Here is a 27,566-nt window from a genome sequence, read left to right as displayed (position 1 = left end):
TGGTCACCTGACACATCATTGTCAGAGGTCTACCCTCACTAATCATTTCCATCACACGCAAAGTCTTCCAGTGGCCCTTTCCATTTCTCTGGAAATCTCTTCAACTGCTTTCGGTTGCAACAGAAGGGCAAGGTTTTTATCCGCTCACACTCTCCTCCACTGGAGCCCAAAACATCCCTCCATTCTCTTGTTTAAATGGTGGCTGCTCGCAACACGGCGTACAAATGGAGAACTGAACATGAACACACCAAAAATGTAGCATCTCTACGTGCAGTAACTAACTTTGCTTTACAGTTTTTTCATCAAAGAAATATTCTTTTTTTTTTTTTAAAGATTTTATTTATTTATTTGAGAGAGAGAGAATGAGAGAGAGCGAGTACATGAGAAGGGGGAGGGTCAGAGGGAGAAGCAGACTCCCTGCTGAGCAGGGAGCCCGATGCAGGACTCGATCCAGGGACTCCAGGATCATGACCTGAGCCGAAGGCAGTCGCTTAACCAACTGAGCCACCCAGGCGCCCATCAAAGAAATATTCTTATTTTTATTATCTCTCCACAAAGAAGTTATAAAAACACCTGTAAAAACTTTGAAAAGGCACTTTAAAATCCTGGGATGAAAAATTCTAAAGTATAAATCATGACGTCGTCTATGATTTACAAATTTCTGAATGAGTTTGACAGGAATTTACTCAAAGGAACCAGAACATCAGGACTTAAAGATTTTCTATTTTAACCCCAATTGAGTTTTTCAAAAAGCTACACAGCTGCTGGCAGGCACGGTCCATGCCTCACTTGCTGCTGCCGCTCAGGTGAGCTTAACCGAAGGACAGATTTGTGTGCAGATGTTCCAGGCTCTTCTGTGCAACTGAATGAAGTGGTCGCCTTCTATTTTTTTCCCTTATGTTTCAAAGAAAAGTAAATATACGTATGGCAAAAAATGTAAGTGGTACAGGAAGATCTAAAATAATAAGCAAATATCCATTTTTTCCATAGCCCAGAAAGTCTGATGTCTTCAAAATCATTCAGCAGTCATGTGAATCATTTGCAAACTGAAGCGAACCTTGGAGTCTCATTATCTAAAAAGAATTCTCAGTCCTTTGGAATGCTGTTGATTTTCTCATATATTACCTCTGTTACAGAGGAAAGCCACGCAGTCTTCTCCTTCTTGAAAGAACCAATTACAAAAGCTGCATGCACCCTGCTCAGGGACAGTGAGTCCAGACGCCTCCTTACCCTCCGCGGATCTGTTCCTGGCTCCAGACAGAGGCTCTGGTGTCATCCCTGAAAGTCAGGTATCACATTTACTACCAAGGCATTTTCAAAAGCAAAACTTCTCTTAATCACAATGAGTCATCTGGTCCTTGTAAAACAGAGGCTGAACTCTGACAGACTCATGTCGTCTGGACAGTAGTAGATAGATAAATATTTTTATTTAACATTGTACAAAAGGGCAGGAGCCATATAACCCCAAGCATTCAAGCTAAAACCAAGTCAGACCTTTCCTAGAGAACAAAGGGAAGGTGAGACAGTAAGGGACCACGGATGGAAATTCTCTCAGAGGACCTCCCATCGCAGGGATGAGAGGCTGGGGGCTTCTTCCCCAACGGGCGCTCTCTCTGCGGCGGGCAGGAAAGGCTTACAGAGATGGGGGCAGGGGCTCAGCCAAGCCCTTCCTGAATGCCTCGGATCCTCCTGGCCAGCTGCACGTCCTTCGGGAAGAGAGTAACGCGGCCGGCATGTAAGGACAGAAGATAGGCGTCCTCAAAGAGATGAACTAGAAATGCTTCTGCGGCCTGGGGGCAGAGAGACAAGTCCAAAGACTGACATACGACGGGGCATGGGCTGCTTTGTTCTCAGAGCCCTGCTGCCCTTGGTCTCTGAGGGCTCCCAGGACTGTCTGAAACGTGGCCCACAGAATGAGGGTGGACTGTGCCTGGGAATTCTGCTACCACCACACAAGGATCCGGCCTCCAAACCCCGGGGGTTCCTTGATGCTGTCTTTAAAGAGGCAAGAGTCAGTGTGTGGCACGCCTCAGTCAGCCCTGTGGAATTCCAGAATGCCCTTCCCCTGTCCCCGCCCAACCGTACCTGGGCCCCCTTCTTACCTCTTGTAGGGCCAACAGGGCCTGAGCTTGCCAAGAGAAGTCCACACCGCGAGTGAATGTAACACATATCTCTCTTGCCTGTGAAGGAGGGGGATGGGGAGCAAGGGAGGAGGGGAGTGGGGAGGAGTAGACAGTAAAAGAAGAGAGATTCAGGGGCGCCTGGGTGGCTCAGATGGTTAAGCGTCTGCCTTCGGCTCAGGTCATGATCCCAGGGTCCTGGGATCGAGTCCCGCATCGGGCTCTCTGCTCCTTGGGAGCCTGCTTCTCCCTCTGCATCTCTCTCTCTCTGTCTCTCATGAATAAATAAATAAAATCTTTAAAAAAAAAAAAAAAAAAAAAGAAGAGAGATTCAAGGGGAAGCTTCTCTCCATGAGTTTCTATGAATCTTCATTTCCGTGATACCTTTGTGGCCTTTAATCTTAGGACCTAACTAGTAGCTGGTGTCAACTCCTGGGAGCTGTGGAATTGGCATCAGTCCTATTAGTGGTGGGGAGAGGAGGAAGGGTATCTCCCAGGGTAGGAAGGGAGCTCAAAGCATGGATGCATGAGAGAGTTCCTATTTATATAATCAAAGGGCACAGTTTCAGAGGTGGTGGGGGTTAGAAATTAATTCCATAAAGAACCAGAGGTGCCTTCAGTGGGCTCATGGTTTCCAAAGATGAACAGTCCTCTTCCAGGTTAGAGAAGAGGTTCCCTTAGCCATTCAGGCAAGAGATGAATGGGTCCCCACTACCTGGGAGATTTAAAGAAAGGAGGCAGCATGGGGGTTGGTGGAGCTCACCAGGCGGCTGAAGGGGCTCTTCCTTATCAACAGGGCTGTGCTCTTCTGAAGCGTTCGGATCTCCCTCAGAATCCGGGATCTCCGGGGACCACGCTGACGGGAGGGAGTGCCTGGGCAAAAGAGTTGTGTCAGCAAGGGTCGTGGTCAGTAGTGGTGCCTCTCAGCATGGCTGCGACAGGCAGACTGTCAGATCACTAGTCTACCATTTACTCTGATTATCTTCAGCAACTGGAGAACAGTGGATAGATGCTACATAAATATTTGTTAAATGAATGAGTGATCCTCTGAGGATCTTATCCTCAATAAAAATCCTTTGAGGGTATTATCTTAAATGCCAACTCTTCCATGAAGTCTTTCCTGATTCCCATCCCTCCTCTGAGCCCCGTAGTACTTTGGTCATTTCTTCTATCTTTCCCATCTAGATTGGAAACTCAGTTATTTTATGTTAAGTATTTTTTTTTTTTTAAGAGCTAGAAGGAATCTGAGAGGTTCTCTAGCACAATTCCCTGTCTCAGTTATCCTGAGGCCCAAAGAGGTGAAGACAATTGGCCAGAGCTTATTTGTGGCCAAGAAGGGACCTCAGACGTGGCATAACTCGGTCCCTGTGTTGGGCCATTGGGCTATGGAGCCAGAGCCTTTGGCTCAAAGACCAGTTCCAACAACAACAAAAAAGAAAAAAAAAATCTTAAAAATATTCCCAAAAGTAGAGGTCAAAAAAGCCAAACTCTGATTTGAAATTAAAAACACAAGAATCCAAAAAAAAAAAAAAAAAAAAAAACCCAACCAACCAATCAAACAAAAAACTTCTAACTCTTGTGTTGAAGAGGAAACTTAATTGACATTAGACTATTTAGAAGTGAATCGAAAGTCTACATCTCAAAACTTATGAGCTATAGCTAAATAGTACTAGAAGAAAATGCACAGGCTCAAGATTGAAAAGGCAGCTGAGCTCAGTATTCAACTCAACTGTTAGGAAGAGAATTATTAAAATAAACCAAAAGAAGATAACCAAATGTTCAAGATAGTAAAATAAATTAATGAAAAAGAGAGTAAAACAAAACAAAACAAAAAACAGTACGATTGTTAGATAAATAAAACCAAGGAACAACAAAAATCAGTAAACCGCTCAGCTGAACAAAGAATAAAAAGAGAACAAACCTCCATGAAAACTAACACTTTTTTAAATAGGATTATTTATTTATTTATTTGACAGAGAGAGAGAGAGAAAGAGAGAGCACAAGCAGGGGGAGCAGCAGGCAGAGGGAGAGGGAGAAGCAGGCTCCCCTCTGAGCAGGGAGCCCGACTCGGGGCTCGATCCCAGGACCCTGAGATCATGACCTGAGCTGAAGGCAGACACCTAACCGACTGAGTCACCCAGGTGCCCCAAAAACTAACATTTTGAAGGGGAAAATTAGCTTCAGAAATTTTACTCAAGGTCCAACCGAGGAAAGAGAAGCCACACCAAGTAGTAAATCCACAGGAGGGATTTAATAGTGACCTAATTACAAAGTGTTAGAAGAGCTGCATGAGCAAATGGGGACAGTGAGGCAATCCAGAGATGCCCGTGCCACGCAGCGGGCACTGGAGATGTTATCTCTGGGTGGGGAACGCGGGCCAGAGATCAGGGGACTGGTGACATTTAGGAGGGAAGCCCCACACTCAGGAGTCAGGCTCCTGGCATCTGCCTCCCCTGCCACTGGTCCACAATCCACACTCACTTGGAGGCAGCCTTTAATAGACAGACACAGCAGTCACAGACAATGGAAAGATGAACACAACCAAATCTCACCAATGTGAGAAGGACAACACCATGAAAGGAAGGAACCAAACTCGACAAACAAAATAATCAATACTGGAGGAATCTGAGTTAACAGAGAAAAAAGAGACTTGGAGAGAAATATGCCTAATAGCCTCAGAGGTGTAAGAGAAGACCTGAAATCCGGCCCCGGAACAAGTGGTTATGAAAAGTAACCAGCTAGAGAGATCATGGGAAAGAACTGGGGTTAGATACTCAATTGTTGGGTCTTGCAGCGCCAACATTCGGAGTTGGGATTTAATCCCAAAGTAATGGGAAGCTATGGGAGAGTTTTCTTTTCTTTTCTTTTTTAAAAAGATTTTATTTATTTATTTGACAGAGAGAGACAGCGAGAGAGGGAACACAAGCAGGGGGAGTGGGAGAGGGAGAAGCAGGCTTCCCGCTGAGCAGGGAGCCCGATGCGGGGCTCGATCCCAGGACTCTGGGATCATGACCTGAGCCGAAGGCAGACGCTTAACGACTGAGCCACCCAGGCACCCCTATGGGAGAGTTTTAAGCAAGACAGAGAGGTGATCCACTTACATTTTATTTATTAATTTTTTAAAGATTTACTTATTGGGGCCCCTGGGTGGCTCAGTCGGTTAAGAGTCTGACTTTAGCTCAGGTCATGATCTCAGGGTCCTGAGAATCTGCTTGTTCCTCTCCCTCTCTCTCTGCTCCTCCCCCTGCTCATGCTCTCTCTATTTATTTGAGAGAGAGAGGAGAGCATGAGCAGGGGGAGGGGCAGAGGGAGAGAGAACCTCCAGCCGACTCCATGCTGAGCGCAGAGCCCACCCACCATGGTGCTTGCTCTCACAAGCTTGAGATCAGGACCTGAGCGGAAACCAAGAGTCAGACGCTCAACCAACTGTGCCACCCAGGCACCCCGATCTATTGACATTTTATTTTACTTATTTTATTTTTATTTACTTATTTTTAAAGATTTTATTTATTTACCTGACAGAAACACAAAAAGATTTTATTTATTTATTTGAGAGAGAGAGAATGAGAGAGAGAGAGCAGGAAGGGGGGAGGGTCAGAGGGAGAAGCAGGCTCCCTGCTGAGCACGGAGCCCGATGCGGGACTCGATCCTGCGACTCCAGGATCATGACCTGAGCCGAGGGCAGTCGCTTAACCGACTGCGCCACTCAGGCGCCCTCTATTGACGTTTTAACGATGAGTCCAGCTGCGGCGAGGGACGAGAGTGCAAGAAGAGTAGCAGCCAGGTTAGGGCACTGGTGGCTGGGACTAGCAGGTGGGAGCAGAGATGACAAGTGGTGTGATGAAGGATGTGACTTGGAGGTAGAACGGCCTGAAGGTACTTGTGTTTGGGGATAAGAGAATGTCTCCCAGGCTTCTGGCTTACACAACTAGGGGGTGCCTGTGCCATTTCCTGAAATGGGGAAAACTGCAGATGACAAGACTGGAAGGGAGTAATCAAGAGTTTGGTTTTAGACATGTTCCACTGACAAACCCAGGGCCTGCATGTAGAAAGGCAGCTGGATATGGGGATCTGGAGTCAGAGGAGAGATCTGGGCTAGAGATATAAACGTGAACGTGGTCGATGTAGGAGCGGTATGCAGAGCCCTGGGAATGGATGGGACCACTTGGGGAAGGAAAGAAAGGACAAGGACAGCAAGGAGTCCAACATCAAGTTGTTATGGAGAGGTGGCATGGGCAGTAAAGAACACTAGGCAGGAACGGCAGAGGGTGTGCCAAGGGGATAGAGTGTTTCTAGGAGAAAGTGGCCCCCTGTGTGAAATGCTTCTCAGAGCAAGAGAAGGACACGTGCACCAGAAGGAGGGGAAGCAGTTGTGGGGAGGCAGACTGGAATGGGTTCCAGGGTGCCTGGGAAGAGGGGAAACACACATGTGCGAAGTCTTAAGTCATCTTAAGTCTGGCCGTTTACAAAAAGGTGGCTATGAAAGGCACTAGAGAGAAATGGGGACTAGGAGAGACAGAGGTGTGGGGACAGGAAACACCCCTGCTCTTTTTCTTTAGATCAGAAAGAGCAGAGCACATTTGTGGAATGCCAATGTAAGGAGTATGAATTTAATTCTAAGTGCAGGTGGAAAGGCTAACAGAAAGCCCAGCAAAGGTGAGAGAAAAATATGACCAAGAGCCCATGTAGCAGGAGTGGCTTTTGATACAAAGGGGAGACCGGGGTTCTCTGTTGTGAGAAGATAAGGGGAATGCAGTCTGGAGGCTTGTTTCCTCAGTGAAGCAGACATGCAACAAGGTCATCATCAGCTGAGAGTGAGTTGGGGGGCTGGAGTTGTAGGAATTTGAAGAAAAAGGTATGGAATAGTCAATGGGAAGAATGGAAAAGCAGGACTGCCAGGACCTGTTGAGTGTCCGTTTGAGATAAAACATTTCATTTAACCAGGAGCACAAGCAACAGCAAAGCAACAGCAAACAACATACTTAACAGTATTTGTGTTAAAAATAGAAATGGGGGGGGCACCTGGGTGGCTTAGTCGGTTAAGCGTGGGACTCTTGATTTCAGCTCAAGTCTTGATCTCAGGGTCGTGAGTTCAAGCTCCAGGCTGGGCTCCACCCCGGGAGTGGAGCCCAATTTAAAAAAAAAAAAAAAAAAAGAAAGAAAGAAAAGAAAAGAAAGAAAGAAAGAAAAGAAACAGGACAAGGATGGTCAAAACACTGCTCTTATTTCAATACTAATCTCAGGGCCTCATTAATAAAATACACTAGGAAATAAAATATATAAAAGTGAAAAAGAAGATTCAAAAGTCCTTATTTGCAGGGGCGCCTTGATGGCTCAGTCAGGTAAGCGTCTTGTCTGCCTTTGGCTCAGGTCATGATCTAGGGATCCTCGGATGAAGCCTGCTCAGTGGGGAGTCTGCTCCCTCTCTGCTCCCTCTCCCTCTGCCGCTCTCCCTGCTTGTGCTCTCTCTCTCTGTCAAATAAATAAATCTTAAAAAAAAAAAGAAAAAAAAGTCCTTATTTGCAGACAATAACCTACTCAATCATTTCAATCAAAGCAACTGAACAATAGAATTAACAAGAGAATTCAGCAAGTTGGCTGGATGCAAAGGTTATTAAGGTTCAGGAAAGGGGCGCCTGGGTGGCTCAGTCGGTTGAGCATCTGCCTTCGGCTCAGGTCATGATCCTGGGGTCCTGGGATCGAGCCCCAGGTCGGGCTCCCTGCTCAGCAGGGAGTCTGCTTCTCCCTCTCCCTCTGCTGCTCCCCCTGCTTGTGTTCTCTCTGTGTCTCTCTGTCAAATAAATAAATAAAATCTTAAAAAAAAAAAAATTTAAGGTTCAGGAAAGAAAATAACCCATAATACACTTTCTTCACCCTGCTCTTAACTACGGAGCAGGAGACAAGTAAAGCAGCTGCTGCCCCTAGGAACAGTTCTTGCTCCGTGGGTCTCCCATCCACCAGACCACAGGACCACAGACCTGTCTTCTTTCACGGCCCAAAACCTCAGGAAGGGAACAAAGTGAGAGCACTCTACTTAATGCCCAACAACGCCACTACTGAAGAAACACACACACGCATAAGGACACCTGGAAGGGCACCTTCCAGAAGTAGAATTGTTTGAAATTGTCCCAAAAAGCGGCCGATAATTTTGCAATTTAGAAAAAGCACAAACACTTAAAAATCCTGACTGCTGGAGCAAGCTGTGTGACCTTGTTCAAGTTACCGGGCCTGTCTGTGCATCAGTTTTCTCATCTGTAAAATGGGCACAATGTAAAGTTGGGATAATTCACGCAAGGAGTTGAACACAATGCCTGGTTAGTGGCAATTACTCAAATGCGAGCTGCAGCAAGAATTAGTATTAGGAGCCAGGCCGCCTGGGCCATCCTTTCTCCTCCTCCGAACTGCTTTCCCCAGGCCCTTGCGGGGCCTGGAACTTGGGCCGGGCCCGAGCAGGTGCGACCCGCAGCAGGGCTTTGCCCGCCCGCAGGGGAGTGCCAGCCGGAAGTCGGGAGATTCGGACCCGGGCTCCGCAAGCAAGCTCGGTTTTCGGGTCTGTGAAATGGGCAAGCGGATCACAGCCAGGCTGCAAGGCGGCCGGCTCGAGGGCAAGGGGCCGCGGCCGGTTACCTACGGGGCCCCGCCGGGGGGGGCCGGGGGCCGGGCTCACGGCGCGCCTCCTCGGGACTTCGGGCTTGCGGATCCGGCGGCGCGGGCCCATGCCGGGCGCGGAGGGTGGCGGCCCCGCGGCTTCTTCTCGGCCTTCGGGGTCCGGGGACAGAGGCTGGCGTCCGGGGAGAAGCCCGGGAACGTCCCGGCCGCGTGCCCCGACCAGGTGAGTGCTCCGGCCACCCCCCGCGCCGCCGCGGTTCCAGGGCCCGCGCTGCCACTTCACTGGCGGCGTTTTTTAAACGAATTCAGCAACTCCCAGTGGCTGCCTCTGGAACGCCCCTGGCGCAGAGCGACTGCGGGAAGGGCCAATGAGAGCACAGGCCGGAAGGCTAGCGGCGCGCGGCGATAGGAGGAGAGAGCGGGGACGTGACGAATCGACGGTAGGAATCAGCCAATGGGAACCTGGAGAAGTTAAAGGAGGCGGGAACTTCTGCCCTCTGTTTGCTGGGGCGGGTGCTCAGTTCTAAGAGATCGGACCCTCGTCCTCGGGCGCCCTGTGGCTGGAAATAGAAAGCTCTACTCTGAAGATGTAGTTAGTGCGTTTGCAGAACGCGTTTCTCAAGAGAAATCACTTTATTCAAACATTTTGTGTTTTGGCCTATTAACCCTGAAGTGGTTTTTAAAGATGAGGAGACAGACCCACAGAGAATGGGACAACCCCTTGTCGCCCCTGTGACCCTCCCAGGAACACCCCACGAATATGGCTCAGAAGCCAGTTTACCTGCATGAACGTTATTGATGACTGGGGTCGTGGGACAGCCAGGATATGACCATGTCTTGGATCACACTCTCCAGCACTGCAATAGAATCCTCCTAGGGAAACGACCCCTTCCCTTCATGTTGGAGATAATACGCCTTCCGGCCAAATGCACATCTGGATAGTTAGAATAAAGGAGATTTTATTTTCTACACTTTGTTTTCTTGCATTTTCTAAACGTTCTCCAGTTAACATGTATTGTAATCAGGGAAAATGTCATTATGAAATCAGTGATTTCATGGAACCCTTGTTCACTGGTGCAGCCAGAGTGGAAAATAGTATGTTGATCAGCCAAAAAAATTAAATGTAGAATTACCATATGATCCAGCAATTCCACTTCTGGGTATACACAAAAAGAATTAAAAGCAGGGACTTGAACGGGTATTTGCTCACAGCGATGTTATTCACAATAGCCCAATATGTCCAAATGGATGAATAAACAAAATGTAGTGCATACATACAATGAGATAGTATTCAGCCTTAAAAAGAAAGTAAATTCTGACATATGTTACAACATGAATAAACCTTGAAGGCATTTTGGTAAGCAAAACACAAGAGACACAAAAGAACTATTGCATGATTCCACTTACATTAGGTACCTAGAGTAGTCAAATTCATAGAAAGTAGGATAGTGGTTGTCAGGGGCTCATGGGAAAGGAGGAATGGGGAGTAGTGTTGAATGGGTACAGAGTTGCAGTTTGAGAAGATAAAAAAGTTCTAGGGATGGATGGTGGGGACCGCTGCACGACAACGAGAATTTAATGCCACTGAACACTTCATAATGGTCAAAATGGTGTTTTGTTGTGTGTATTTTACGAGTTTTAAAATGAGGGAAAAAAGGGCAAAGGAAGGCAGGAAAGAAAAGGGAAGCAGCTGTAGTTGGGGACACTCCGTGGGTCCACTGTGATGGAAGGTGGGGTGAGCAGTCTGGTCCAGAAGACCCACTCTTTGGTGATGGCTTATGCAATAGAAGATCCGACAGCCAAGGGCTCTAAAATTAAGTCCACTCCTTGAATGGCTCTTGCATTCATTCACCATTTCTCTAGTTCACACTCTAATTAATTAAACGTTGTTTCACTGGTCTCTGCCTTTAGTGATCTTTCCAAACAGCAATTTGGATCACATCACTCCCTTGCCTAAAACTCCCCCAGGGTACTCTACTGTCTACAGACAGAGTTCTCATGCCTCAGCAAAATCTAAAAGGTACAGCACCACCTGGGCGCCTGTCCACCTCTCTGACCTTGTCTCTGGCCACTTTTAGCATTGCATGCCTATTGGCATACCTGTCTACTTCCCTGCAGTTCTTGAATACATCACTTACATGTTTCCGTGCTTTTTTACAAGCTGCTCCTTCCTCCTGGAGGAAGTCTCCCCGGGGACTCTTGCCCAGTCTTTAACACCCAGCTTGAGTGGAGCTCTCTGGTTCTAGGCTGAGTTAGCTGATCGCCCCCGTACAGCTTCCTTTGTATCTCATACAAAGGCCTCTTGTGCACATCACACTGTGCTGGCATTCTTTCTTTACACATTTGTCTCCTGTTTTTCTTTCACAGATCCACAGCCCTTGGAGCACATCCATTCCCAATACAGTTGGCTAAATTCTGAGATAGTAATCCTTTACTGAAGATTTTTTGACAAGTGTTCCTAATGAAGATGGGTGATTTATAAACTTTTATAGCTAGGGGAAATTCTCTGCTGACCTTAAGTTTAGAAAGGATGTAGTCAACAAAAGGCCAAAGGGGCTTTTAACCAAGGCAAATATGAAAGCATGAGGTTAATCTGTAAGCAGGTCAGGGAGGTATACATATTTAGTAACGCTGAGAACCTCTTAGGTAGCTAAGGTCTTGAGAGGTAACATGACTTGTCCAAGGTCACCCAAAGTCGAAGCGGGGCTGCGAACACAGCTGACTTCTGGTTCTACTTCTTTCCTCTGCACCAGGAGGCCCTTTGCTCCACTCCTCCTACTGTCCTCAGCAGGGGTCAGAGATCTGACCTCTTTGAGTGCTGTTTCTTAAACTAGCAGAGACCTTTGGACAAAGTGAAGGCAAATGGAACCACTTGGTATGGTGCTAAATCTCTGCCTTGCGGGCAGATTCCTGGTGGCGGAGCCCGAGGGCCACCCCAGGTGCTGCATGGCGGTCCTGCAGGTAGCCCCTGCCCTAGGCTTCCCTCCAAGACCACTTTGCAAGGGGCAGGGATTGAGCAGTCTGCTATGATGCACATGGCTTAAATTACAGTCTTTGAACTGATGTTTACAGAAGCCCAGTATCAGTCAGTTCTGATTTTGGTGTTCGGAACCTCCACACCAAACTTCCACCATTCCGAACCCCCTTACTCCACTCAGCGAGAGCGAGTGGTGGTCCTTACCCTCCCGCCCACACGACCAGCAAGGCCTCTCGAACTCACCCTCCAGAGCACCCCTGAGCGACAGGAGAGTGAACGCATCTCCGGGGGCTGGGAGGGTATCTACCGTCGGCATGAAGTGTTCTTGAGGCATCTTGTTTTAAGATAGATTGGAATTTTGTATTCTCCTCAATGATGGTGTACTTTTTTCCATGATGGTGTATTTTAAAACATTTCTTCCCCTCTGAGCAAAAACTGATGCTCTGCGCTGGGCCTCTGCTGGGACTTCGTGCCCCCGGCAGACCACCCTGGTGGACAGCGCGGCCTGACACGACAGTCCACCGTGCGCTGGCATTTACAGGCACCTTCGGTTTATTATCTCATGTGATTTTCGTGTTCATCCGGCAAGATGGAGGGCCGGCTTTCCCGTTTTAGAGATGTGAAGACCCAAAGCTCCAGAGGTAAAGTGATTTGCCCGATTTGGTGGCAGGCCTGATGTTTAACCCTTGTGCTCCTTCCCTCCCATTAAAAAAAAAAAAAAAAAAAAAGCCACACTGCCAATTTCCCTTTTGTTTTTAAAAATAGAGCCTAAAACGACATTGTAAGGCCCCAGTTCTTTTGGACAGGGCGGCTGGAGTCCCCACCACACTCACCCTCCATTTCCTTCTTTTGTGGCACACACTGTGACCCACGGAAGCTCCGGGGCCCCTGGGACTCGGAGCTGGTGGCATGGAGAGGCCCTCCTCTCCCAATAAACTGTAATAACCTGCTGATTTCCACACAGCCTGAGGGCTTTGCTTGTCAAAGATCCCTTCCCCCAGAATCTATTTTAAGGAAGGCATTCGGTGTTTTGTTTTGATTGAGCTGCCCAGAAAAATGGTCTGAGGTTCCAGAAACTGCCACGGAATGAGGAACTCCATAAGGAAGGGCTGCTCCGCTCCTTGGGGTCCCCAATGCCAGTCCCCTCTCTTCAGGGTGGGGAGGACAACAGCACGTGAAGCTTTTATTCCGGCCATGGGAAATTTACCCCAAAGACCCCAGAGACCTGCACGGTGGGTGGAGCTGTAGGTTTGGAATCAGGCGAACCTAGCTTGGACTGCTGGCTCCGTTGAGGAAGCCAGTTAACCACCTCTGGGCCACGCCTTCCTCATCTGCACGCACCTGAGCAGGTTGTTACGCCAGAGGATTACCGCTGAGCATTTAACACATGCCTAGGATACCAGAATTACTCTAAATGGTGCAGTGCTGGTAAATTCATCACCCTGGAGGGATATTTAGGGAGTCAGGTTGCTGGGGGTGGGGTTGAGGTCCAGATGTGCTCTGGATCCCAAGTGCATGGCCAGAGTCCACAGCAGGAGAGCCTTCTCACAAAACCACTTACGTCTTTGGGCCTCAGTCTTTTCATCTTTAAAATGGAAGGTGAAGAGTTCATAAAAGCTGCTATTAAGGGCTGCTTGGAATTCCCCCTGACATCTCCCCCAGGCAGGGAGGCCTTGAGAGCGTGGGAGCAAGGACCAACACTGGCATGGGGAGGAAGCACTGTGGGCAAAGGGGCATTTCCAAAGAATGGGCTCCTCCTTTCCCACAGGATGGGCCCGGCTGAGGCTGGAGGGTACTGAAGCCACAGCATCTGCACCTTCTGCTTTACACACGAGGACCCCAAGGCCCAGGGCCACTAGGTAATGGGCTGGGGGACATATGCTGAGTTTGTGGCAGAGTCCAGCTAAAACTTAGGTCTCCAAGACAGGGTTAGCGAAGAGCCTACAAGTTCTAGAAAATACGGCGCTTAGTTCTGGTTTGAATTTGTTCACTGGCCTCTCTTCTCTGGAGAACCGAATTTAGCTTATGATTTAGGAGGAAATCTCAGGGTTGTTCGTTCCTGCAGTACCACTTCATGATTTAGTGCTAGCCCTGCAGGAGGGGCTTGGGGGGTGTGGGGGGGGAAACTGGCGGGGGGTAGGTCACCGCACTCAGGCCTGTGGGGGCTGTAGGGGGTGGTGACAAAGGAGCACCCGGGTGTCTGGTCATCTCCTGTGGCAGCAGCTGCTCTGGGGGGGGGGGGTGGGGGGTCTGAGAGGAGGGGCAGGGTGAGGCCTTGGGGACAGCACACTGTCCACTGTGTGCCCTCGGCCTCAGGGTGGACAAGGTGCATCCAGGTAGCAGCAGAGAACCCACCAGAGGCTCAGCTGGCATCGTTGATGGGAGTCCGAGCACCAGCGAGCAGTCTCTCATGCTCGCCCTCTTCTGCTGAGGGCCGGCCCCTGGCCAGGCGGGTCAGCAGCGGGCGGTGCAGCCCATTGTAGAGGGCGGTGCCCATCAGGAGGATGAAGAAGCCCAGGATCTGCAGAGGGTGGAAGGCCTCCCAGCCCAGCGCCAGGCTCAGTGCCCAGATGACAATGGTGCGCAGGCTGTCCAGCACCATGCGGGTGGTGGCGCTCAGCTCCTTGGTGACGCTGATGCCCGCGAAGTTGAAGAAGGCGATGCTGCTGATGTTGCCCAGCAGCGCCAGGGCGATGAGCGGCTGTCGGGCCACCTGGCAGAAGGCGTCCAGCGTGTCCTCCAGCGTCCCTCGGGGGTTTCCACTGAAGGAGCCGGCGGGGATGTAGTACATGGGCACCAGCAGCAGGGACAGGATCACGAAGCCAAAGAGGCCTGTGGGGGGGAGGAAGCGCGCTGCCCTCTCTGCTCAGCTCCCGCCCCACCCCTCCCCATCCCCAGCTCAGCCCACCCAGCAGGGGCTGCGCTGGTCTCCCTCCCTCCCGGCCACCCGTCCCGGCGGCCTCACACCAGCTCCTTCCTGTTCATCCAGAGTGCAGAGCGGCCTACTGAGGGGGCTCTAGCTGCCCTTCTCCACTGTAATCACGTTTTCTGACTGGGCCAAGAATAACAAATACATTTTATATCGTGACCGGTATACGTATGCACAGGCGCGTACCCACGCGCGCACTTTCACAAGATAATAGCTACCCTGCCAATGTTCTCTGGCATTCTTAAATTCTGTTGTATGCATTCACAAAAGAATGGCAGCTGCGACCAGGACATTGCTCTCACAAGCGTGGAAAAACAAGAGTTCTCTAATTCAGGGTCACTGGTCTGTGACCAGGAGTGGACCAGAATGTGAATCAACGCACTGCTCCATTCAGAAAGCCTCACTGGGGAAAAAACCGAGTGGATACAACAATGTGCTTGATGATGTGGTGGATCGAGATGATTAACGTTGTGCCAGCAGCCCGTGGTGCACGCACAGCTCCCTGCCGGGTCCACGGGCCACACGTGGCCTGTGCTGCGCTCATCTGCCCTGCTGGCCTCGTATTTTTAAAGCTTAGAGGTTTTGGTAGTTACTTCCCTGCTCAAAAACTTTTGGTGGTTCCACCCTGTCTGTCACTTAAAGTCTGGATTAAATCCACTTGCCTGACATTCAAGGTTCTCCATAATAAGACCCTGACCTATTCAATTCCCGATCAGTGTCCCAACATCAAACCTGTAACTCACCAACCACTCCTTACTTGTTTCGACACTCGTGGCCAGCTCCCCACGTCTTTGCTCTGTCTGGAGCTCTCCCTCCTTCCCACTCTTGTAGCTCGACCACCACCTTCCCCATCCTGAAGACACTCAGATGTGCTTGTCAAGTGAAACAGCACTTGAGCACAAGTGGTCTGAGCTCAAACGCACTGTCTGGTCCTTCCCTGTTGGCCAACTCCTCTAGAGTGGGGCGTGCATCCCCTTCATCCTCAACCTCGTCTCCCCCCCCCCAGCTCTGGGGTCAGTCTCTGTCAGCACACACGTCGGGAAGGGAGGGAGGATTGGGGGTGGGGGCTCATCCCCTCCCCGTGGACCCCGGCACCTTGCCCTGCGCTCCTGCTTGTGCATCCCCTCCACATGCCACCGTGCTGGGTGCCCCCACAGCAACCCCTCTCAGCCCGTGCTCACACACCCTCAGTGCCAACCGCCCGCAGCGGGTGCACATTATGCCTGTAGACGAACTTCTCCTCGAGCACCATCTGGATGGAGACGATGATCTGGGCCATGATGATCAACAGGTCCCCTGTGGGGAAGCGAGCCAGGGTAAGGCTGGGCTGCATGGGGTGGGGGTGGGGGGCGAGGACGGAGCACGGCCATGGGGCCCTCGGCAGGGTGGTGGGCCCAGTGCTGGGGTGGACGGCTCCCACAGGGACACGATAACCCCCGATCTGGCAGGGTAGCATGTAGTTCGTGAGGCAGTCGTGACAGCCCCATGCCTGGTCTCCTGGCCCCTGAGGGGTGGGGCAGGCCAGCAGGGCAGGCACTGTTACCACTCTGGGCCGAGGCTCCAGAAGATCCAGAGGCCCGCCTGGGCCTGTGAGGGGCACAGCGAGGTAATAAGCAGGTCTTCTGAGATGCACAAGGCTTGGTGATAGACGTTTCTGGTTTAGTCCATCCTCTGAGGACCAGAGGGGTCCCGTCATTGTCGAAGAGGCTGCCGGGCTGGGTACTTGGTAAACACTCAATAGACACTCGGTCCCTCCCCGTCCCAGACCCAGCAATTTGTGTGTGTGTGTCACAGCATGAACCTTCTCCCTCCTCTGACCTCCCACTCCTTATCTACCCCGTGTCATGCTGCTTGTGCTTTTCTGCATTCTATCTGTCACCTCGAGAGCAGATGCAGGCCCACGTCCCCCATGCACCCACACCCAGGGCTGGGCATAGAGAAGAGCTTGCAAAAGTCTGTTGACTGACTGTGCTGGGCTCCCAGGGAGGACAGGACAAGATGGGCAGCCCCTGGGTCCCCGACCCTCACCGCACCTGTGATCACTTCGCTGAGCTTGTGCTGATCATCATGCTTGCTCAGGAGGTCGGCCAGACCCACAACCACCAGCCCCACGATGGTGGCAAGGATGCCCAGCCACTGGCTCAGCGACAGCCTCCGCCCCAGGAAGGCCACTGAGAATAGGCCTGTGAATATGATCACTGCGCCCCGGAGCATCTGGAAGCTGGAGGCACTCGTCATGTTCAGGGCTGGGAGAAGAGAGACACACGATGTTAGCTCCTGAGGGCCAAGGCTATCTAGTCCCTGAGGTGCCCTCAGGGCTGAAGACACACCTTGCACATAGTATGTGCTCAGTAAATCTTGCTCGCACGCATGCACACGCGTGTGTAAGTGTGGGAGGAGGCAGGGGTGAGGTGAGCTGGGGTAGGGGTGGCTGTTTCACCAGTGCCCCCTCGGGCCCTTCTCAGCCTGGCCTGGCTACTCACCCACATACATGATGCTGGTCCCCGTCATGTCGCACAGGGCAGGGGGCAGGAAAAGAAGGGGGTTGAAGGGCTGCTGGGGATCCATGCTGGCATCTGGGTGCCTCGCAGCTCTGCAGCGGAGCAGGAAGAAGGCCGCCAGGCAGGACAACTCCCCCAGGAACATGCCCACTGCCTGGAGGGACGGAACCCTACAAGTTCACAGCTGGAAGGAGAATCACCTTTGACAAAATTTTAACACAGCCTGTCTTCACATGAAAGCTTACCTATGACTTGACATATAAACCAGACAAAAGCAGAGCTGCTGTGTGTGGAAGACCAGAGACTACCTCCTAGGCCTAAGCCCTAACCCCTAGAAACATCTCGATGGAAACCCTAAGGCTGCACAGGGCCTGGTCTGAAAACCACTGATCTAGGCCAACCTCTGGTCAAGTTCCAGATGGAGAAACGGAGGCCCAGAGAGGCTCAGGAACTTACTTAGGGTCACAGAGCAAATTGCTGGGAAAGCAGGGGCTGAAATATGAGCCTCTGCTTCCCAGTCTGGCCATACGGTGCCTCCATTTATGTTGTCTGCCCCATCCCAGTGGAGTCTGGGCTTCCCATGAATGACGAGCCGGTTTTGCTACTGGGGTTGATGTGTTCCAAATGGGTCCTGACGTGGACGTGCGAGGGCTGGCCTTGCAGCGTCCAGGGCATGACTGCTTCCCGGGACTCATGCAGCCCTCCCAGAGAGGGCTGTGCCCTCTGCCCCCTTCCGTGGGCACTCACACCCTGGCCTCTGTTCCGGCGAGGGAGGGAGCGAGTGAGGGCTCTTCTGGGAATACAGGCAGGCTCCACCCCAGGTCAGGAAGCAGCAGGGCCTCACGGGGCACACCTGACCTGAGGCCCGGGCGATAGGAGGTGGGGAGGGATGGGGCGGATACCTGGAGAAAGGGATGCTGGAAGCTGTGCTCCTTGCTCCCTCCGCAGCCCTGGGCCACGAAGTTGTCTGCCCACCTGCAGCGGAGAGACAGAGAAGGTGAAACCCTTGGCAGTGCGCCAGCCTGCAACCCTGGCCCCGGTATCTGTGGACAAGCTCGCTCCTCTCAACACCGAGGCCAGACTTCGGGGACCTGGTCCGGCGTGAGACTTCCTCTCCAAGAGGCCAGTTCCCGCAGCAGGAAGTCTTCATCTGGGATCGTGGACAGCAAAAGGGGGGGGGGGCAGAAACCTTTGGCTGAAATGTAGCACTTCCACACATTGTGAATGTAGCCCCGCAGTACCTGTGACTTTGTCACACACACAAGTCACGGCTGCTCTTCTCGGCACGTCAGAGTCCTTGCAGGAACCGGGAAGTGGCATTTACAATCATTGCTACTACAAAATCACAGTAATTAGACCCACTGCTTATAATATTCTGTGTCAAGAAGTGTATACACACACATATTACTATAGCACAAATTGGCTTTTTCAATGTTTTGATAACTTTATTTCAACATAAGTGACTTTTTCTGTAATCCAAACCTTTAATTGCACATTTTTTTTTTTTTAAAGATTTTACCCATTCATTTGAGAGAGAGACAGAGAGACAGAGAGACAGAGAGAGCACAAGCATGGGGGAAGCAGAGAAAGAGGGAGAAGCAGACTCCCCGCTGAGCAGGGAGTCCGATGCGGGGCTCGATCCCAGGACCCTGGGATCATGACCTGAGCTGAAGGCAGACGCTTAACCATCTGAGCCACCCAGGCGCCCCTATATGCACATTTAAAAACAATATTCTAGGCTTTACCAGACTGTCAAATGGACCGATGGCACAAAAAATATCAGGAGCCTGTGGTCTGCAAGGGCATTCAGGCCCTTGGGAAATGACTGCCTGACACACCCGGTCACCTTCCTGTAACCTGCAGCATTTGGAGGGTCTTTCTAGCACTAACTGGGAAGCAGGTGGCAAGTACATGGCACTAGTGGAGCGGCTTCCCGGCCAGCACCGGGCCAGATGGCATCACTGAGTCTGGCACGCTTCCCTAGCGAACCCAGACGCAAGCCCAGAATCCTCTGCGGCAGAGCGCCATGGGCAGCTACCACCAATCATTCTGCACCGTCTGCCGCCCTTGCACTAAAGCTCCTGCCCCCCAATTTCACTCTTGCTGGGCTTCGTTGGGTCCCTGGGGTCTCATCTAATCTCTTTCATTTAAAAGTCCTTTGGGGCGCCTAGGTGACTCAGTCAGTTAAGCGTCTGCCTTTGGCTCAGGTCATGATCCCAGGGTCCTGGGATCAGGCCCCGCGCTTCTCCCTCTCCCCCTGCTTGTGCTCTCTCTCTCTCTGACAAATAAGTAAATAAAACCTTTAAAAAAAAAAATGTCCTTTAGATATTTGGAGACTTTCTTACCTTCTTTTGAATCTTCTCATCTTGTGGCTAAACAGCCCCAGCCCTTCCTAACCTTTAACTCCCGTGGCTGCTGACTTCTGGAAGCACTCAGGTGGGCCCAGGCCCCGAGGTAAGTGCATGGGATCTGGCCAAGACCGAGCCTGGCAAGACAGCTGCCCCTCCTTCATGTTACACATCCTGTCATTCGCTGCCACAGCTCTAACGGAGTCTGTCACATCACACAGCTGACTCGAGTCAATGCGGACCCAGGGCAGTGTCCTGTGGGCCCTGGACCCTTTCTTTCTGCAGCGCCCCACGCCTAGGCGGTGGCTGTCTCTAAACTACAAGACTCAGGACTTCTTTTTCTCAAATGTCTTTCCTTACAATGTCTGTCAAGAGCAGCCACATGGTAGTCCCCAGGCCTACTCCGCTGGCTCATTTTGGCAACCAGCCTAAGTTTCAAAAGGCAGGGGGAAGCCTTTTGTTTCTGTGCCCCCCACAGGGCTGCAAGCCTGGGACACTGGTTAGGGCTGGGTTTGACAAAGATCCGGGCCAGCCATGGCTTCCCTGTGCCCTGAGTTTGGGGAGGGGACAGGGGACGCCTGGAAGCTGGCAGCAGGAAGGGGGGGCTGAATGGTGGTAGAATTCCCCATTGGCCCTGAGGGCGAGACCACATCTACTCATTGATCTGAACACATTCCAGGGCCAGTGAACAAAACAGGGCTAGGGCAAACTTAGCTCATAGTGAGTGAGCTCTCAGCGGGAGACCCCACCCATCCCAGAGATGCCAGGAGGGGCATTTAGGAGGGCTTGTGGTTTTTGGGAATGGTGAGGGTCAAAGGAGAGCTGAAGGGTGGTGAGAAGGCCTCACAGGACCCGTTGGAAACGTGGAGAGAAATCTGGGTCAGGGGACTAGGCTGTAACCAGTCCCAGTACCAATGGGGCAAAGAAAGCTACAACTAAAGAAACCATCCGCTCTGTGGGGTCTCATTTCTGCCCCATCTGCTGCAAGTTCTGGCTCTTGGATCCCCAGGCAGGACAGGACATGGGATGCAGGTGGGGGCCACAGACAATGGCGTGGCCCCCCCCCAAGGCAGGTCTGCTCTCCAACTCAGGCTTGCTTTTGCAGAAAGAGCACTCTGGGAGGGCCTGGGTGAGGCAACTGAGTGTAACAGAGGAGAAGCGAGGAAGAGTAAAGAGGTCCTGCTTTACCAAAGTGCAGAGCCAGCTGCCCCGAAGCACGTCGGAGATGGAAATTCCTGCAGCTGGAGCCAGGGCTCCTCCAGGAGGAACAAGGGGGGTTCTGCCAAGCCCATGAAGGTCAACTACAAGCTTAAGGCGAGGGCACGTGTGGAAGCCCCTTCCTCATCACGCTGGTGTACCCAGAGTCCATGGCAGGCTCCAGAAGAACCCCAGATTTAGTGGTAGAGCCGCCTCCCCCCCGGGCTACTGCCTACGCAGCTTACCCTAACGACCACTCACACATCGATCCCTCTGTGTGTTCGAGTCACTACCACTTGAGAGGGTGGAAGCTCAGCACGCAGCAACTTCTCTATCTCTGGATCCCCAGCTCCTGGCATACAGGAGCTCCATTTTGTTGTTGTTGTTGAATAATGGCATTTTCAGGCTCCACCTGGCGAACGGGCAGGTACTACAGTCCAGAGGGAGTGTATGCTTGCCTCCTAATTTCCCACCGGGGGAGGTGCCGCCTGCTGGTGGGACCCGCTGGGCTTGTCCCCCAGGAGTGGGCACCAAGTGCAAAGAGCTGGCTGTAAGGCCGATGCTGAGCTCCCTCTCCCACCCCTGGGGCCTTCTTTGCTTTCCCCAAGGGGTGGATCTGCCTCAACAAGCTGGGGCTGGCAGTGTTCCCAGCCTGGGAAATGGAGTCTTTTTGTATCTGAATGCCTGGGGCGGGCTTGCAGTCCAAGGGATTGGGTGTCGCAAGGACAGGCGGCCCTGCCCAGCCTTTCTTCAGAGAGAGAGGAGTTCAGGCCTGCAGAGATTTGGGGCTAGGGTCAGGCTTCACATCCTGGTCGTGAGACAGGCTTCAGCTCATTGCATAGGCACAGATGGACCCCAGATAGCACAGAACGAGAGCCAAGATCCAGGCTCTGTTGATCGGGGGGTGACAGCAAGGGCCCCTAAGGTGGGACAGCTGTTTGCAAGACACTTCACTGCATGTTTTTATAAATGTACAATTCACCGGGTACTGACTTCGTGCCAGGCCTGTGCTGGACGCTTCATGTTCTTCATTTTACAGATGGGGACTTCATGGTTTGGGGCGGAGGGGTGGAGAGAGCTGGGTGCAGACCCACACAGTTAACAACAGGCGGGTCTAGGGCCAAATCCATCTGCTTCAATTTGCATTCAGAAAAGGCAGCAGAATATATGGAAAGCTCATGACTTTTGAGTCTCACAGGCTGGACAAGTTAATAGTCTTCTCATCTATAAAATGGGGATAATAAGGCCAGCACTGATGAACTGTCAAAAGTATAAATAAGATATATAAGAGCTGGCACATGGGGCGGCCTGGGTGGCTCAGACCTTAAGTGTCTGCCTTCAGCTCAGGTCATGATTCCAGGGTCCTGGGATCGAGCCCTGCATTGGGCTCCCTGCTCTGTGGGAAGCCTGCTTCTCCCTCTCCCACTGCCCCTGCTCGTGTTCCTTCTCTCACTGTGTCTCTCTCTGTCAAATAAATAAATAAAATCTTAAAAAAACAAAACAAAACAAAAAACAAGAGCTGGCACATGGCAGGGAGTCAGTGAAAGTCCTTTTCTGCCCCTTCTCCCTCTTTCCCCTCTATTAAGCAGGAGTCTGTCCCCTTGTGTTGGGTCAATACGGCCCGCTCTGCTCCAGCCTGAGAGCGCACATCCATTCTCTGGGACCCACCTGGCCAGCTGAAGCAGAGGTGGCCGGAGGGCCACAGAGCCACAAAGTGCCAACAGAAAAGAAACTCAACCATCATCTCAGAAAGCTCCTTATTTGACAGACAAAAAAACCCAGGGATCAGAGAGCGCTTGAGGGACAGAGGGCTCATCCGGCGCCGAGAAAGGCTAGTCCCCAGGGGTCTCCACTTCCAGTTCCATGAATTTCTCCCATCACCTTCTTATTCCAGATTTTTCCCACTCCCCTGGCTGAGGTGGAGAGAGGCCAGCTCTGCAGATGGGCCCTCCCTTCTCTCTAGATAGAAGGCCATGGTCGCGTGGGCAGGAGGGGAAGCCTGTGGGGACCCCCGAGAGGCAGGCTGACGCTACATGAGGAGCTGCCTTCTGCTGGCAGAGACCGGCTTCTTTTATAATTTTTTCTTCAAATTAAAAAAAAATTTTTTAAAGTAATCTCTGCACCCAACATGGGGCTCGAACTCACAATCCTGAGATCAAGAGTCGCACACTCTACCGACTGAGCCAGGAGACCGGCTTCTTTTAGGAGGGGCCTCGGCAGGCCGGGGGTGGGGTCCCCTGGCTGGGGGTGAGTCACTCCGGCCTGGCCAAACTCAGAGCTCAGCATTCTGAGAGGTGTGCGTGGCCACGTGAGGGCAGCGGGTGCCGACAGACTGAGGAAGTGGCCAATGTGGCTAGCTCAGACTGACGGTCGGGTGTCCAGTCCCCCGCAGAATCTCTGCCACTTCCTTTGGTGCCCCCAGCTTGCTAAGCCCAGTGAGTCAGCGCCTTTCTCCTGCCTGGGATCTCCAGCAAGGCCGCAGGGCTGCTCCACTCTTTGGTGTCACAGCAGCTGGTGATAAACGATCACGCGACCTCTCATCTAAGTATTACCCAATCTGCCTCAGTAGAGCCTACCCTGCATCTGGGAAGAAAGGAGGGAAGTCAAGCCCATTTTACAATGAACTTGAGGCTTGGAGAGGCCCAGTGACTCATCTAATCCCATAAACTCCCATGCCTTGCACTCTTTTCACTCTACACACTGCCCTCCTGGTTTAAGGCGTTCTGGGGCTGGTGCAGGAACCCTTTGAAGCAATTATCCCAGGCCAGCTCCTCAGATTTAAGGGTGGGGTCAGCCACCAAGGCAGAAGTTAGAGCTGGCACAGGAAGGACAGAGAGAGTCCTTCCCTATTAGAGACCCAGGGGTTCCAGGCCTCCTGCCACTTTCGTGACAGGGTCCCCACACCAGGGGCCTGACTGTTGGGAGGGGAAGTCACCCCCCGGCCCCTCTCTGGCTGGGTGGGCTTCACAGCCTGCAGCATTTAGGAGGGCACCTGAGCCTTACTTAGTGAGCGTCTGCTTGACCCTGGCTCTTGACATGCAGAACCCCAGCTGGATTCAGGAGAACGGGGCTCCGAAATGGGCAGGACCCCACAGACAGGCACTAGTTCAGGCACAGCCCTGAGCAGTGCTGGGGGGTGGGGACTGTCCGCTGTGCAGGAGATGTATCAGCAGAAGGCCCCGGTGAGCGGGGCGGCAGAAAGCAGCCACAGAAAGCAGAAGCAACCGCTTGACTGGAAGGGCCCTTTGCCGAGGCCCAGGGACAGGGCCAAAGGGCCAGGCCGATGGGTGGCTTTCTGCTGTGGGTATGTGACCCCTGCCCCCATCGCAGCAAGGGCAGGCCTGTCTCCTGCAGCCTACCCAGACCTGCTGAGCAGGCAGAGTGGCCTCCTCCGGGGGACAGCCACCCTGTGGTCCCAGCACAACACATGGCAGGTGTTCACCCATTTCCTCCGCCGCAAGTTTCGTCTTCCCTGGACATTTTACAGGTCAAGGAACTGAAAGAGGCTACTGGAGACACTAAATGAGAACCGTGAGTGGCCCCCTGTCTCCAGGGGGAAACGAAGTAGGATGACGTCAGGATCCCCTGGGCTGGGACAGAGCTTTGCTGCCCAGTCCCAGAGGGAGGGCACTCTGGCGGCAGGGAGGGGAGCTGTCGCTTGCGGGACTACAACTTCCGTGGGCCAGGCTTGGCTGCTCTCCCTGGGGAGATGCGAGAGGTGATCCCCAAGGAAGCGGAACTTTGGGGTACTGCCACTGTAGGAGGACTGGACTAAAATGCTGAGACCTAGCTTCTGGTCCCCACTCTGATGCCAGCCAGCTAGTCACAAAAAGAAACTTCTCATGGGACCAAGACTATAAATTGTGGGGATTAGGATGGGTGATTTCTATGTTTCTAACAGCTTTAAATGCCCTGAAAAATGACTTGAGAAGTCCCTAGCCTCATCCCATAGTGATAGTTAAGAGCCTGGATTCTCAAGCCAGATTACTTTGGCTCAATATAAACTCTGCCACTGACCAGCTGAGTTGAACTCGGGCAAGTGATTCCATCTCTCCATAGCTCAGTTTCCTGATCCCGGGACAGGGAGTTTATCCCCCTCATAGGCCGGTTACGAGAGTTCATTAAACGAACACATGAAAGGCGGCCGCAGCAGGGCCAGGCCCTGGTTAGAGCGGCTGCTTAGCACTCGCTGTGGTCACATTGTAGTCTGTCTGTCCTGCCAGAAACTGCAGGTCAGAGTGTGATTGCAAATCGGTAATTCCCATCAGGATGTACACAGCCGCTCTCTCACATTTTCTCTCTGAGGGCATCCTTCTCAAAGTCTGACCTCAGAACGCTGTTTAGGGCCCAATTCTGGGGCCCATTTGAGGTAGGGAGGTTCCTGAGGTCACATCAGGTGACCTGGCAGGGGACGGGGCCAAAGCCTGGGTCCCCACGTGGGAGTCTCTTTCCTGCCTCTCAGGCAGCCTCCAAGGGCAAGGCCTCCTGAGGCCAAGGATCCCAGGGCCTCCTACCTGGCCGGGAAGGAGCTGAGTCAGTTTACCCCAGTAATAACTGGCCATCTCGACTCTCCGTGGGGACAGAAGCCCTGGCAGACCTATAGCCACTCCCTAAACACTTGACTGAGGCCTTGGAGGGTACGACAGATGGACAGACAGACGACTTGTCCTGCTGCATTCAGATCCCGAGATGGGACCTCTCATGCTGAGTCTCCTTTACAGTTAAGGAGGCCACAGGGCTCAGGAGACCAGCTCAAAACATAGACACAGACAAACCAGAGACGGGGGGGAGGGGGGTCTACCCAGAGCTGCACTTCCTTTGGAGAAGGGAGGACACTGGTCATCAAGTGTGTATGCTCTGTCCCCTTCACCTCTGAGTCTAAGCTTCTCAAACCTTCTGAGTTTGAGTCCAGACAGTGCTTCACACCGTGTAGGTACCTTATACAAGGCTGACGAATTGAACTGGATACCTCCCTCCCAGGTCTCTCCTCTGGAGCACTTGAACGAACACTTCAACACTGAATAAGAGATGCCTAGCCCCCTACCGCCCAGGGGGCCTCGAGCACAGCCCAGAGGGTGACTGGTGTGACTCTGCATTGCTGTGGAGCCTGGCAGGGCCCAGCTGGAAGTGAGGTCTGGCTGGGACAGGGCCACTGTCTACTCTTCTCCAAATGCCTTTTGGAATCGGTTCAGAAAAAGGCCAGGATCCGGGTACTGGGGGTTCTGAAATGGTAAACTGAGGGGGCAGGAGGGCCCTGCCTTGAGGTGGGGACAGAGCAAGCGACAAAGCGCTGCCAGGAGAAGGGGCTGCCTTCTGGGTCTCCTGTACATTACAGAGGAGGCTATGCTCAACCCCTCGGCCTCGTGACAGCCCCGGGTCCTCAATCCCTAACCTCCTGGGGTCCTGTCTTCCCGGTCCCACAAGCACCTCACCCTCATGCATCACAGCTGAACTGTGCACCTGCCCTCCCTGTCGGGGTTCATGACACTTCTGTTCTCCCAGGCAGAAACCCTGGAGGGGTCACTCTCTTTCTCTCTCTCTCGATCCTGTGGGTCAGGCCTTATGGCTTCATTCTGCACCTGGTCTCTCCTACCTGTCCCCTCCTTGCCTGCCTCACTGCCCCCTCTTCCCTCCCTCATCTGCTCTGCAGCAGCCTCCGAGTGGTTTCCCCTGCACCAAACTACTCTTCATCTTGACCACTCGGTTCATCATATCACCTTTAACATGTCACTCCCTGCTCAAAAGCCCTTCTTTGATTGTGGGATAAAATGCGGCCTGGGCATTTGGTGCTAGTTACAATACACTTCGATGTGGCCTTGCTGTTCCCTGCAACCGCGTCTGGCCACATGTAGAAATCCCACCAAAATGTCAAGGCCCAGCTTTGACCTCTCCTCAATGAGAAGCCCATGGGGTACCCCCATCTCTGTCGCGACAGCCTTCCACGCTCACTGGTCACTCGGCCCTCACGGCTTCTATTGTAGCCGGCGTGCACAAGTGCGGGAGCGCCCCTTCACCTCACCCCTGCCCAAAGCTCCTGAAGGGCCCGGCCTCCAGCCAGCGTTGGAAGGGGCCAGAGAGGAACCGGTCCAACTCTTCCGTTTAAAGATGAGGAAACTGAGGCATGGAGTCGGGAGGTGACTCGCCGGGATCAAGCACACAGCGATCAAAGGCGGGGCTCGGATCCTCCAGCCGGCGACAAGGCCTCGGTCCATATTTCCCCGGGGCCTCGCGCCCCTTGGGGGCCCCAAAACCGCGTGAACCGACCGGAGAAACGAGGCGAGCCGGTGAAGCCGGGAAAGGAGAGCCGAGAAGGAGGAGGACGAGGAAGGTGCGCGGGGTCGCCGGCGCCCTCGAGGGCCGCGGCAGGTCCGGCTGAGCCCCCTCCCCTCCCGGCCGGGCCCGGACTCACTTGGCCGAGAGCGTGTTGATGGAGCCGGTGACGAGCATGAGCCCGGCCAGGAACAGCTGGTACTTGGTCCAGGCCATGGCGGCGGATGCGGGGAGCGGGAAACTGCAGAGACCCCCGCGACCTCCCCGCTCGCTCCAGGCGGCAGCTCCCGACCCCGTCACCCGGGGGGCTCGAGAGCGAGCGCTTCCGGGCCGGGCGTCACGTGACCCGAGCCGGCCCCGCCCCGCCCCGCGCCGTGGCCCCGCCCCCCGGGCGGGCGCCGGGCAGCCCTGCGGTGTCAGTGCGGAGCAGATCCCCGGCGCTCTGGTCTCCGCAGGGTGACAGTGGCCAGTTACTGGCCCAGGTCTTCCCGTTTGTAAAAGCGGCTGATGGGACCGTGCAACGGGAATGCATTGTGAATGTCAGAGCGTTCTGTAAACCGTTTAAAGAGATCGTGAGCCGAATGATGTCAGAGACAATCACAAAGTGGACACGTC

General features: G+C 52.7%; 2 protein-coding genes across 2 annotated transcripts; both read right to left on the bottom strand.

The window, feature by feature from the left end:
- Positions 1-554: 554 nt before the first annotated feature.
- CENPA (centromere protein A) lies at positions 555-8,838 on the bottom strand. The gene is made up of 6 exons (XM_032391642.1): positions 8,752-8,838; positions 6,153-6,159; positions 2,884-2,993; positions 2,103-2,180; positions 1,638-1,790; positions 555-1,278 (listed from the first exon to the last, which is right to left on the bottom strand). Exons 1-5 carry the CDS (start codon positions 8,836-8,838, stop codon positions 1,656-1,658), a joined length of 417 nt encoding a protein of 138 aa, XP_032247533.1. The 3' UTR covers positions 555-1,278; positions 1,638-1,655.
- A 486-nt stretch (positions 8,839-9,324) lies between these two features.
- Positions 9,325-27,286, bottom strand: SLC35F6 (solute carrier family 35 member F6). Its single transcript, XM_032391603.1, has 6 exons — positions 27,091-27,286; positions 18,039-18,111; positions 17,119-17,290; positions 16,669-16,881; positions 15,821-15,931; positions 9,325-14,538 (listed from the first exon to the last, which is right to left on the bottom strand). The coding sequence occupies exons 1-6, from the start codon at positions 27,165-27,167 to the stop codon at positions 14,069-14,071; spliced, it is 1,116 nt and encodes a 371-aa protein (XP_032247494.1). The 5' UTR covers positions 27,168-27,286; the 3' UTR covers positions 9,325-14,068.
- Positions 27,287-27,566: the final 280 nt, after the last annotated feature.

The sequence above is a fragment of the Phoca vitulina genome, unplaced genomic scaffold, assembly GCF_004348235.1.
Source record: "Phoca vitulina isolate PV1807 unplaced genomic scaffold, GSC_HSeal_1.0 scaffold63, whole genome shotgun sequence".
Classification (NCBI taxonomy): domain Eukaryota; kingdom Metazoa; phylum Chordata; class Mammalia; order Carnivora; family Phocidae; genus Phoca; species Phoca vitulina.
The sequence above is the reverse complement of the archived record's forward strand: the minus strand, read 5'-3'. Positions and strand labels throughout refer to the sequence as shown.